Source organism: Micromys minutus, assembly GCF_963924665.1.
Source record: "Micromys minutus genome assembly, chromosome: 6".
Taxonomy (NCBI): domain Eukaryota; kingdom Metazoa; phylum Chordata; class Mammalia; order Rodentia; family Muridae; genus Micromys; species Micromys minutus.
Window position 1 is genome coordinate 4,109,146 of NC_137975.1, and position 13,276 is coordinate 4,122,421.

The 13,276-nt window shown below is 45.7% G+C and overlaps 1 protein-coding gene and 1 pseudogene across 2 annotated transcripts in view; one reads left to right on the forward strand and one right to left on the reverse strand.

Moving 5' to 3' along the window:
• Window positions 1-2,768: 2,768 nt before the first annotated feature.
• The window catches only part of NMNAT2 (nicotinamide nucleotide adenylyltransferase 2), a gene marked incomplete at its 5' end in the record, with an annotated part of 156,679 nt that continues 146,171 nt past the window's right edge, over window positions 2,769-13,276 (forward strand). The window contains one exon of the mRNA XM_080917797.1: window positions 2,769-2,853. Coding sequence (XP_080773923.1) covers window positions 2,769-2,853 — 85 coding nt within the window. The remainder of the gene's footprint in view (window positions 2,854-13,276) is intronic.
• LOC308421375 (NEDD8-conjugating enzyme UBE2F-like) lies at window positions 9,251-9,718 on the reverse strand (annotated as a pseudogene). Its single transcript has one exon. The product of its transcript is annotated as an NEDD8-conjugating enzyme UBE2F-like (transcript).

The following is a 13,276-nucleotide window of genomic DNA, read 5'->3' on the forward strand; positions in this document are numbered from 1 at the left end:
CAGTGCACAGTCCCAGGTTTTCTGGATGCATAATGGATACAGACACTGTTAGTAACTGGTTGTGCTCTGGGCTGACTCTGAGGGCCTCCTGTTTGTTCTCTGTGTCTGCTCCTCCCTGGGTGACCTCATTCGATTCCACGACTTTAAAAATAATCTATACTAGCGACTCCAAAATGCATGTCTCCTGCCAAACCAATCTCTGCAAGCGTGAGGCAGCGCATAAGTCACTTTTCTCTTCAAACATCGCTGCCAGGGCTTCCTGTCTCTCCAACCGGAGCCCCGCCCAGAGCCTGAGACTGTGCGCCCTGTGCTACTCTGAGGATCATTCCTCAACTCTCTCCATAGTCCTTCCATTTCAGCCACACTGCGCTTGTGTTGGATGCCCCTCAAGGGTCTTGCTCCTCAGACCCTTTCTACTTCCCACTCCGCCTGTGTACTCATCCCCAGAGGTTCATGCAATGTGACCCTTTGTGTGACACTGCTGTGACACTGTCTCAGCAGAACCTCTCTGCCCCTGACCCCTGGGAAAGACATCTAATTCCTTTTCTGTTTCTTTCTTTGCTTTCTGTTCCTATATGATCCGATTACTAATGCAGCTATTCATTTTTTAAAAAAATAGTCTGTTGCTTTTGCCCAGAGTGTGAACTGAATTAAAGCAGCAACTTCATCTTGTTGTAAAACACAACCCCTAAGTCAGTGCTTCGAACACGGCAGGCATTCGATAAATATTTATTGCTTAATTATAATTATGTTGATTGCCCAGCTTCTAACATCTCTGGCTCTTTCGACCCCACTCATTTGAATCTTGTGTAAGAGAAGACACAAGCTTCTGTATGAATTACACTGGGTCTTAAGACTCACGAAACTTTGGGGTCAGTGCTTTGGCTTATCAGGTAAAGCGGAGGTCACAGAGGCTGACGACCTGAGTTCTATCCCAGGGACCCACACTTAGAGAGGAGAGGAATGACTGCTGCAGGTTGTCCTTTGAGCTCTATGCTAGTGCTGTAATATTTGTGAGTGTGTGTGTGTGTGTGTGTGTGTGTGTGTACACTTGCACACATACAAAGTAATAAGCTAGAAAATTTCTCCATAGTAGGAGTCAATTTACTATTCAGCAAACATTAAGAAATATTCACTGCACAAAGTCTCGGATAAGATATAACGTGCGGAGCTAGTGTGGTTGGCCAAACAGGCAAAGGCATTTGCTACCAGGGCAGATGGCCTGGGTTCAGCCCCTGGACCCCACAATGCAGGAGGAGAGAACTGTCTCTTACAGGGAACTGTTAGTGACCTGAAGCCAGAGAAAGCAATAGTTGTGCTTCTGAACCACTAGGATAATGACTGGTTCTGTAATGCATCCGGACAGAACAGTTGACCAGTCTTCAAGCTTTCCCTCTCCCCCTATTCATTTTTCTGAATCTTAGCGCATTCATTTACTTAACTCAATGTTAAGGCATTTTTCCTGAACCCCACCCATCTGTACAGACTAAAAGCTACAAAATCCATGGTGTCTATCCTGCCCGTCTCCTCCCTGCTGACTCTCCAAACCCCTGTGTGAGATGGCCAGCTTCTCCTGCATCCTCATCTTCCCCTGGACTCTTTTCTTCCCAACAGTCAGAGATCTCATAAAAATGTCAGTTACATGGTGATCTCCATTAGAGATTTCAATGGCTTCCTACTGTTATCCCACTATAAGCTAGTGACTCATAAAACCCTCTGGCCCATTATCCTAGTCCAATGTGACCTGTTGCATACTTCTCTACTAGTGTTTGTCCACCTGTCTGGGACTTCTGGTTGAACGGGCCTCCTTTCATGTTCTCAAGCACAGGAAGCCCCCATCCTGTCCCCAGGTTCCTGTTCAGGCCTTAAATGCCTGTTAAGCCAGAGGGATTTTCTCAGACTCCGTCCAATCGGTCAGAGAGTGAGCTAATTCAGTTATCATGTGGGGTCCATAACACCATCCAATAAAGAGTGCATATCCAGAAGTAAGCATGGAGTGGTGACTGTCTCCACGTAGACCGCGGATGTAGGGATTTCCTAATACCTAGCTCTACTAATTTCCCCATTCATATCCACTCAGACTCGTAATTCAACCCACACAAAGGACCAACATTCACAGAAAGGCTTTCTTAGTAACCACAAGTCAAGATTTAGATTTCACTCAACAGTTTAGAATCACTAAATAAGGGAGGAAAACAAAAAGTCCGAAATGAACACTATCGAAAAGAAAAAAAAAAAAAAACGATCATTTGCCACTTAAAATATTAAAACCCATGAGAAAGAAAATGTACAAAATTGAACAAATTTGAAGTCGGATATGTTAGAGGATATAAACGGGGAGAGGAAAAGTGAGACAGGAAAACGAAATTTGATAAAGAGGAGACATAGCCAGCAACCACGCTGTAAGGATGCAAGGTTCTGGGGTTGGGTACCACTTCTTGCCTTGTAGATAAAATAAGATGCAATGGGGTGGGATGGAGGGAGTAGAAATTATAAGGTCAGGCACCAGCACCAGTGACGCAAAAGAAGCTAGAGAGGAAGTAGGACCGAGCAAAGCCATGGGGAGAGCAATACAAAAGCAGCTTCGGATCTAGCCGGAGTGGCAAGCGTTAAAGGGAGGCGGGGAGTGACGCGGTTTGCGTCTAGAGCGGCTCCTTGGAGTCCACAGCATCCACCGCCGGAGCCTCGCCTTCCTTTCTCCGTCTGCAGACATATCGAGACACAAAAAGAGGCAACCCCTGGATCAGTGCGAGGGACCTATTCCCAGCATGACCGAGACCACAAAGACCCACGTTATCCTGCTGGCCTGCGGCAGCTTCAATCCCATCACTAAAGGGCACATTCAGATGTTCGGTGAGTCCTCCCGCCCACCCCGGAGGCTGCTTCCGCTGTTCTACTCTCGTCAATACCAGGGCTTTCCAGGGCGATTTGGCAGGAAGGCGTGCGCCCCTCCGGAGGGGCGCGTCCGCTGATCTGGCTAGTGCCAGGTCAGCCTCAGCTATCCCCGCTAGCGCGAGCCAACGCAAACTGCGTTTTTTCCAGGCTTCTCTAGCCTGGGGCCAGATCGCCTCGCCGAGGGCCAGGGATGGGGGAGGTGCGGGGCTGGGGGTGAGTGTCCTCTGGGGCGGGGTGGGGGCTCCAGGTTAGAGCCCTGGAGTGCGATGGTTTGAGTACTTGGCGGGCAAGGGTGGGGACGGGTGCAGAGACTAGGGTGCGAAGAACAGAAGAGAGGGTCCGGAGATAACGTGCTGTTTGTTTAGGATGGGCAGACAGCTCGAAGGAGTTAAATGAGCCTCGGAGACACAAACACTCGCACACGACACACCAGTGGCAGGGACTGGGGCTTCAAGGAGACTACTACCGGGCTTGGCTGGCGGTTCCGGGAGGCGCAACGGACAATATTTAGGGTTGTAGCCTTGATGGCCCAGAGCGGTGGATGTTGGCTGATGGCGAGGGAGGGGTACCACTGCCCTGCTGAGGTTTGGCTCCGGCTGCCTTGGAAGGGGAGGGGGCGGGGCGGCTGCTTCGGGAGGTGGTCCACGAGCCGGCGAGATGGATCCGGGCCCAAGCTGGCCAAGGTTCTGCCCAGGGCGGCGATGACACCGGGCATCCTTGCGGTGTGAGTGTGAGGGTGGATGTTTGGATGTGCTTGAGAGCTCGTGTGTGGGGCAGGGACGCGTCTTCCCGAGTTTGTGTTTTTGAGGTTTGGGACATACTGCGAGAGGGGGAAAGCCCTGGCGTCTGGGTGAGTGCATAAGGTCCAAGAGAGAGGCAGGAGAAAGAGGATTGTCCACGCAGGTTGGAAATTTCTCGCCACCGGGTGCGGAAGCCACGCGGCTTGGAGGCTGCTGCTGTAGGACCCAACGGCTCAGGGTGTGTGCGCGTTTAGACCCCCGAGAGGGGGACGCACGGTCACTTTAAAAACAGAAATTGAGAAGTTAGAAGTTGGGGGTGATTTTCTTTTCCTGGGACTCAAGAAAAGGAGTAGGGGAGAGCCAGGGCTCTGGAGATGGCAAAGGACAGGGTGAGAGTCCCTGACCCGGCCCTGCGGTGAGGCGCTCTCCACAGGCGGCGGTGCTGAAACGCAGCGCGCTGCTACTGGCTGCGGGCACACGTGTTTGCCCAGGTCTGGAGGACTGCCAGAGCTTTCCTAGGATGTTTAATGAAAGCCACAGCATATCCGTGAAGACCACCCCAAATGCTCAAGCTAAAAATACTCGCCTCTGAACCTAAAATATGAATATGCACTGGGCCCGGCGGTTAAAAACTCAGGACAATGTTATAAAACTACCCTGCACACAGGGCAGACCCAGCAGCCACCTTATGGAATGGGAAGAAGTAACCATCCCTTATGATTTATTCTGTAAGCTTTTAAAAGAGTGTATTCCGAAATGATGCCAACCTGCCTATTCAGCAGGGTGCTTTGTTCCAGCATCAAAGTAACGGAGCAGCAGGGTAGGCTACCTCCTCAGTCTTAAAGTCGCAGCAACCCAGGCATCTACAACTTTTTACCTTCCTGTGAGCCCAGTGTCTTTTCTCTTCTACTTCTTGTCCTCACTGCCCACGTTTCCGCTGGAAGTCTTCTGTTGATATTGTTTCTCTCTCCCTTGGCCGGGCAGGACCAAGCTTCCTTGGGAGCTCTTTAGCTTTCTTTAGTGGGACAGTGGGTACGCCTCCTTTCTTTCCGGGACTAAGGATGTGGGAAATCCCACTGGCTGTAATCTCAGAAGTGGGACGGATTTTGACTGAGAGCAAGGGCATGGTATTGCGGCTGGAGAGTTTGGTAGCAGCGATAAAGGCAGTTACTGGGGGATGCTGACAAGCCAGTTCTCCAGGAGCTTTGAGGATAAAACGTGAAAGCAGGCACGGGTTGGAGCAGAGGGTTTTCCATTTAGAATAAGTGAAAGAAGACATTTGACAGTGGCCATTAGTCACTTCCCATTGGCACTGAGGACCAATCAAGAAAGCCCTTTTAAGTGTCCATTAGACGTAGCCTAAAGAAACACAGGGAAAAAAGTGGTGTGGGTTTACTCCACGTTGAAGGAGCTTACCACCTAATGGAGGTGTTGCTAAAGTACATAGACACGTGAAAAGCAAGCAAGAAGAGGAAGACAAAATAGATGCCAAACCTTTTATTGTGGGATCTCTTACGGGCATCTTTGAGCTTCTGCTACATTTAAAAAAATATTTTTATGGCATTTTTTGTTATTATTTGTGAGTGTGCATATGTGTGTGTGTGCATGTGTGCAGCTTTCACATGGAGATCAGAGGGCACTTCCGCTGTGTGTGTAGTGGGTACTGAACCCTGTTGTCCGCTTTGTTTGGTGGCCAACGCTTTTGTTTTCAGAGTTATTTTAGCAGCCCTATAGCATTTTTATTGTATTTTTAAAAATTTCATTGTGTTTTAGAGACCCTGTCTCAGTTTTATTGCCTTGGATGGCCTAGAACCTACTATGTGGATCTGGCCAGTCCTGAACTCACAGAGATCTGCTTGCCTCTTCCTTGTGAATTGGTTTTATTTCATTTTATATGATAATGGGTATCACTCTTAGTCCAAGCTGGTCTCAAGAGTCATGTGAATTCCCCTGCCTCAGCCTTCGCAAGTACCAGAACAGGCATGGGCTACTATGGTTGGCATTATTAAATTAGTTTTGCGTGACAGTTTCTAGTTAAAAACTTTTCGTGTATGTTTCGAACTTGTCATGTTAACAATCTAACAAGACAGATAACACCATCTCTTTTGTGACAAAATCTAAATGAACAGACGATCAAAGTCAACCTTTAGAACTGAAGAACCCACTTCTGTCTGTTTCTGAAATGCATTTGTGTATTGTTCCTGTGTGTTTAGAGCATGTACAGGAGCATGTTGTGAACAAATGTGTGTGGAGGTCACTTGACAACTTTGCGTGCCATCCTTAGGAGCCATCCGACTCTTTGAACACAGGGCCTCTCAGATCCCCAGGGATCTGCTTGTCTCCACTCCCCCCTTCCAAAGCTGACATCACACGCATGTGTCACCGATTTTGTTTTTCTTTTAAATGTGGATTCTCAGGTCCTTGAAAAGAAAGTACTTTTGATTAAGGCATTCCCCAAGCCTCATTCTTCATTCATATAAATGGTACCTAGTACAATTTTGGATATTTGTAAAATATTTTAGAATGAACCTTTTGCTCTGAAAGGGGAGTTGAATTGATTTGTCCAATTTGTAGGCTACAGAAATAGGAAAACTGACAGTTTCTTATTCACAGCTAAAATGTTCTCAGAGATGAATAAAAATATTTTAGCAAAGAAAAGCATGAATGGATGATGTCACTTCTCATGGGTCGATCTCACTGCGTAAGAAGACCATGGGAAGCCTGAAGGATTTTTATGTAAATTCTTAGTTTTCATAACTTTAAAGAAAATTATGCTGAAAGACCATTTCTAGCATACTGATGTACAATCTCTATTTAAGAACGAATGCTAACAGATATTTACTGTTATCATATACATTTGTTAGTAAGTCTGCTATTGAGTACAGCAAGTTTGAGTAGAAAAGAAAAAAAAGCTGATCGATTAGTTTGGGCATAAAAGAAGAATGAGATGCTTTAATCAGAACAGAAATAATATCCTATTTATGATAACTGTAAGGCATATTTTCTAGTGTTTCTATTTCAACACGCTTTTCCCCCTTTGAGCAGTCAGATCATTTGAAATGAACAAAGTTTGATTCTTCTGCTCCCTGTGGGTGCAGATGGAATGTAGCCTCTGCTGTTACCGCTGAAATGAACTTGAGGGCCAAAGGGAACTACCAGAAGTAAGAAAGCATTTAAGAGGCTAGCCGTGTCAACATAGAAATTCCAGGCCAGCTAGAGCCATACAACACAAGACCTTATCCTGGGGGCTGGGGGACATGTGCTTGAAACACTTATGTTATCAAGTGGTCACTAAACACAGCATAGTATTCCATACTGTGGATTTGCTTGCTAGCTCATGAGACAAAATGGGTTTGGGAGAAAGAAGGCAGACGTGGGAGAGTTTGAGTCAAGTTCTCACTGTGCACTGTAGACTGTGCAGTATAGACTGCGCTGCAGCTGGATGTATAGCCCAGGCTAGTCTGACACTTACCACCCTGCCTGCGCAATTTTGAGTGCTGGGATTAACAGCCACGTTCCACCATGTCTGGCTGAACACAGTATAACCCACTGTACAGATGGCAAGTCAGAAGAGTCCACTTCACCACAGATGGCCCGGCAGAAGCAGAGGGGTGGCATTTGAACAAGGGTATATGTGAAAACTGGAAGGAACCCATCTTCGGATGCCCAGACTTGAATCCACAGTAACCTTTCATACCCGTGCTTGTGACCGCAAGGACGGTGCGGGAGAGGGAGCCATCAGCACAGAGCTGGCAGCAGGGTGAGAAAGATCCTACAGCCAGCTCTTCGGTAACACAGGGCAACAACAAAATGCACCGACGGGCATCATCCGCTCATGTCAATAAAAGACCTTGTTTTTCCATTTTTTCTGTACACTCGGAACATTTCTGCCACCTTCCCACTCTTTCCTTCAACCAATACCTTTCTTTAGATTCTAATTCCAACAGCACGGTCTCAAGAGAGCCCCCACCGACTCCTGAATAAGTCTGGCTTCTCTGACATTTGCTTTCTTACCACCTGATGCTGTCTCTGTGACACAGCTCCCATGTCATCCCAAACTCCATGCTATAATTGAATTTCCATAAAGAGAGAAACAGCGTGTGGTTTCATCACTGACTGTTTTCTAACACCTAGCACAGAGAAGGTGTTCCACCATGGTTGCTGAATACATAGGAAATAAAGGACAGAATAAAGTCTGTGCCAACAGACGGACTGAGCATGCTCATGGACGGAGACAATGAAACAGTCATAGGTATCAGAATCAAAAAGACGTTCAAGATGCCTCAAGAAAAAGGGGACAGGGAGGAGAGATGTTAGAGGGGTAGGTGAGGTCTAGTTGGTTGCAAAAGCTTGTGACTCGTGTAAAGAATCGACTTCATCCCAATGACAGTGAACGGACACTGTATTGTTTTTAAATAAAGAAAACAGATATATCTTTTAAGTTAATAATTCATTGGATTTTGAGAGTTTACTATTTTTATTTGTATGTATGTGTGTGCCTCAGAGGCCAAAAGAAGGCAGAGGTTACCCTAGCCTTTGAGTTTCAGGTGGTTGTGAGCTGCCTGACATGGGAATCGAACCCAGGTTTCCTGGAAGAGCATCTAGCACTCTGAACCCCCGAGGCGTCTCTTTAGCCCTCGTAATTGAGCGTTGGACGTAGGTGGTTGGTGGAGGAAACAAATGTGCTGATTTCTCAGGCACACATTTCAGCAACTCAGAAGCAAGACAGCAGATGGGCATCTGTCCTGGCCGCTGCTCTTTGTGAAGGACACTGAGTGTATCTGAGTCACTGAGGGAGTAAACGGAGCTCGTGTTTGTTGGCTTGCATGTGCCTCTCCAGGGCAGAAAATAGAGAACACAGAGGAGAAGCAGCTTTAGCTGGTGGGCAAAGCGACTATGAGTGGATTTCACTTCAAAACTCTAGGAAATTCATATTCTTTTTATTATTCTCTTTGTATTTCTCTTCAGTAGTTTCTTGACTCCATATCTTTGTGTTTGTTCGATACAATGAATACAAAGTAAATAAGAATAGAAAAAAAAATCAAAGCATCAAATTGTACAAGTTACAAATCTGTTCCAAAAGATACTTACATCAAACAAAATAGCATTTCAGTAAGATCTCCAGTGAATGACTGCATTCTGGGAAGCTTCACGTCAAGGTAGGCTCAACATTCGTGGACGAAGCTAAGAGAATGCGCATCCAATCACAGTTTATAGTGGGTTTCTTATTGCCAATCTGGGAACATGTCATTACATCCCTTGTGCAGGACACTGACTGTTGGGGGAAGGGAAGCAAGCGCTATAACCTCAGTGGTGAGTTCATTGCAACGTCAGAGCAATCCCACCAGACAGCCTAGACAGTAGGTTCAGGACACACGTTAAGGGAAGCAGACAACTCTCCCGAGGCCCAGACACACTTTGTTGCTGTATGATGTTGTTCGCCACCGACAGTGGGTAGTCAGGAGGGTCTTCTTCAGAATAGCATGGCGGCAGGACTGGGACAAGCCCAAGGGGCTGACAGGAGCATGAGGATGGGGAGGAGGGCAGGAGCCTCGAGCTGTTTCACATCAGAGACAACTGTGACCAAGTCCTCAGACCTGCGATCTCTCCTCTTATCATCTGGCATAGCGTTTGATGTATTCATCCACTTTGTCCCAAAAATCTTCCTTGTTCCACAAATGCTGTTCTACAGCTTCAATATTCAGTGCATCATCAAAATTCAAAAGCTCAGTAAATAAAGAGTTTAATCCCCAAACAGCATCCTCTAACATTCTAGTGGAAGCCCAGCCAGTGCCATCAATTGAACGATCTCTTAGTAAACGTAGATGTATTTCCCCAGTTTCTGTAATGTTTGGGTGCCAGAGTTTAGTCAAGCATTTCACCTTGGGAGGCACCATGTTTTAGGCATCGGGAATTTCAGTTTCAAACTGAAATTTTCCACCCTGGTAGTAACCCTCATCTGGTCAACTGAAAGCAACGAAGCTTGTTTGGGTCAGGAAAATGTACTTTACATGTACAAGGTAAGTTAGCTTCAACTTCTGCAACCTCTGAGTCAGGTGAGGCGAGCCGGCACTCAAAACCATGCCCAGCCAGCAGGGGTACCATGTTGCTGGCCTTCACAGCTGCACCGGCTCCCGGTGGCCGGAAATGCATATTCTTACCAAGCACCAAACAGGAGAAGTAAAGAAATAAGTTCAAAGTCTCCCTGCAGCCTGGTATATCTGATCGGTAGACGGAAAGCTCCCAGGAGGCCCCAGATACATTCTTCAAAGTGCTTCTTCCCACACCAACAATGCTAAAGTTCGTCAGCATTAAGGAAATTAAAAAGATCAAAGGATTTTTTTTTTAGTCTGAAGTTGGAAGATAACCAAGATCTTAAATTGATTTTTTTTTTTAATGTGAAGGCTGTGAAATGGGAGCAGCTGATATATAGGTCACAAAATTCCCAAAAATGCGCCCATCTCTGAGATGGTGGATGTAGTGACACGAGGAAGCAGTACCAGGGAGTCCCAGACACAGGCTAGGTGAATGTCCACTAAGGGCTCCACTTGGGGTTCTCATGGCTGCTTCTCGGGCAGGAGCTGTGTGTGCTCAAGACACAGGAAAACCAGGCTAGACAAACAGGTAGGATGATGTGCTTTCTCTTGCGGAATTGAGTGGCTGCCTCCGTGTGGACAGGAGCTGAGGGTAAGAAGCAAATCTCCCATGCAGAATTCATCCTAAGCCAAAGACGGTCTAGAACAGGGCTCCTGAGAATTTTTCTATCTGCAGCCATTTTTCACCTAAAAACATTTTTTTTACCCAACCCTGACTATATAAATATATAAAAAAATTATACAAACCAAACATTTACTGATATTAAGTTATAGAAACATATTCTAAAACAACTCTTTGGTATATATGTGCTTTTGTCATTTTTATTATGACAAATTATATTTATTATAAATATAATGTATATAAATATAATAAATATATATATAAATATATTCAAATGTAAGCATATACATACTATAATAAATAGAAAATTTACTATAAATATAAATTAAATTTATTATTATTATATAGATGAAAGAGAATTGGCATGTTAATGTTTGTTTGCTTTATGTAAAGAATTAAGGCTTGAGGCTGGGGCTGTCTTTCACTTGGTAGGGTGCCGGCATACCATGTAGGAGCCTTTGGGTTTGATATCCAGCACCAAATAAACCTAGTTCAGTGGTACACTCATGAATTATATGGAGAAGGACAAGAACTTCAAGGCTATTCTCAGCTACAAAATGAGTTTGAAGCCAATCTGAGCTACGTGAGAAGTTGTCTTAAAAACACACACACACACACACACACACACACACACACACAAAATAAAACTAAACTCCTAAACCAAACCAAAACAAGGAGTGAAATCGTGACTGAATATTTGACACTTCATGTTTCTGAGAGTTACTGCTGTTTTAGTTTTACAGCCAGTAGTGATCAGGATTCCTCTTCATGTGCACACACAGGCAGAAGTACATTTAGGCCATTTCAGAAATGGTCAGAAGGGCTCCCCTACCTAATCTGTGATGGCTGGGCTTGCTTGTCAACTTGATGTACCTGAAGAAAGAGTTTCAACTGAGAAATTGTCCCCATCACCTTGGCCTATGTTTGTTTCTGTGGGGTATTTTCTTTTTTCCATTTCTTTCTTTCTTTCTTTCTTTCTTTCTTTCTTTCTTTCTTTCTTTCTCTCTCTCTCTCTCTCTTTCTCTCTCTCTCTCTCTCTCTCTCTTCCTTTCTTCCTTCCTTCCTTCCTTTCTTTCTTTCTTTCTTTTTTTCTCTAGATTTGTTTATGTATGTGAGTATATTGTCAACTGTCCTCAGACACACCAGAAGAGGGCACCAGATCCCATTACAGATGGTTGTGAGCCACAATGTGGTTGCTGGGAATTGAACTTGGGACCTCTGGAAGAACAGTCAGTGCTCTAACCATTGAGCCATCTCTATGCCCTATGGAGCATTTTCTTAAGTGCTGACTGATATGGGAGCACCTGGGCCCTAGTGGATGGTACCATCCTGGGGCAGGCAGGCCTGGCTGTACAAGAAAGCACGCTGAACAAGCCAGGGGAAGCCACCCTCTGAGCAGTGTTTCCTTGGTAGCCCTGCTTCAGTTCCTGCTTTGAGCTTCTGCTCTGCCTTCCCTCCACGACAGACTGTAACTTGTAAGCTTAAATAAACTATCTCTTCAGCTGCTTTTGGTTATGGGGTTCATCGTGGCAACAGAAAGCAAACCAGAACACAACCCCACGCCGAAATGCATTAACCGTGTTTTACAAAACTTAGATCAGCAACCCCAAACGGCAAATTATTAAATAAAAATTCGAATGCAATACTATATGAAGAGATACAATTCTGGTGCTTACATGCAGAAACATGACAAGAAGAAGACCTGGAAAGCCTTTGGTGTTTTGTGATTAGGTCATTTCGTTTATGATCAGAAAGCCCTCGTGAGCAGCAGCAGCAGCACAGGGTGTGGCTGTCATGAATCTGCTTCGGGTGTTTCAGACAGCATGTATCAGTGTGACGAGGCTTAATGACGTGCACAGCACACACGGTGACCATGGTGTGTTCTCTGGGAAAGTCCCCAGATACATCATGGGTGAGTACCTCCAGAAACACCTCAGATTCACCCCACGTTTGGCTTTGAATTAATCTCTGGCCTTAATGCATCAGACCCCTTTTCCTGTACCCAAATATTTCTCACATTCAGTCACAGGGTCCCATCTGGGGTCTAGGTTCACAGTTTAAACTCAAGGTTTGTGAGTTTTACAGAAAGGCAAGCACAGGTCCCACTACCACCATCACCGCGTTTATCCTCACTGTAGGGCTACCCTATGTGGGCTTCGCAAAACCTATCGCCAGCCAATTGCTTTTCATAAAACCTGCTTAATGTTCTTGGTCTTAAACAAAGAGCCAGCCAATAATTTGGGGGCTGGATAGATAGCTCAGAGGTTAAGAGCAGTGGCTTCTTTTCCAGGGGATTTGAGTTTGAGTCCCAGCACCTGTGTGGTTACTAACAACCATCTACAACTCCAGTTCCAGAGGATCTGATGCCCCCTTCTGGTCCTCATAGGCACTGCACGCATGTGGTGCACTGATATGCATGCAGGCAAAAAACCCCTCATATAACAGAAATGCAAATACAAAACACCCCCAGTTCTTATAATTTGGGGGAAAGTAAAGTTCAAAGGAGGAGGCAGCTGGAGCCCAGAGCTGGTCCCCGAAGGGCAGATGGCACCCTTGTTCTAGGCTGTCACCTGCTTCGTTGTTGCTACTGTCACATAAGTAGCCACACTGCTGCTGCTGCGTGTGGACTTCAGGCAAGCACTCTACCAACCAAACTCCATCCCAAGCTTGCTAAATCTCTCAACTGGACTCTCCATCTGTCTTTGCCCATCAACACCTGTTCCCCCCTATCTTTGGGCATTTATTCATTCATTTACGGTGTGAAGTCAGAGTTGGGGTTTAATTCATAAGCAAACGGTCAAAGAGATCCTTTAAAAACTGTGTATCAGATCTGAGTCAGATAGTATTCTTTCTACAAAATCCTCCAGTGGCTTCCTGTTTCATTCAGAGCAAAAGTCAGCATGATCTATCCCACTCTAACCCAT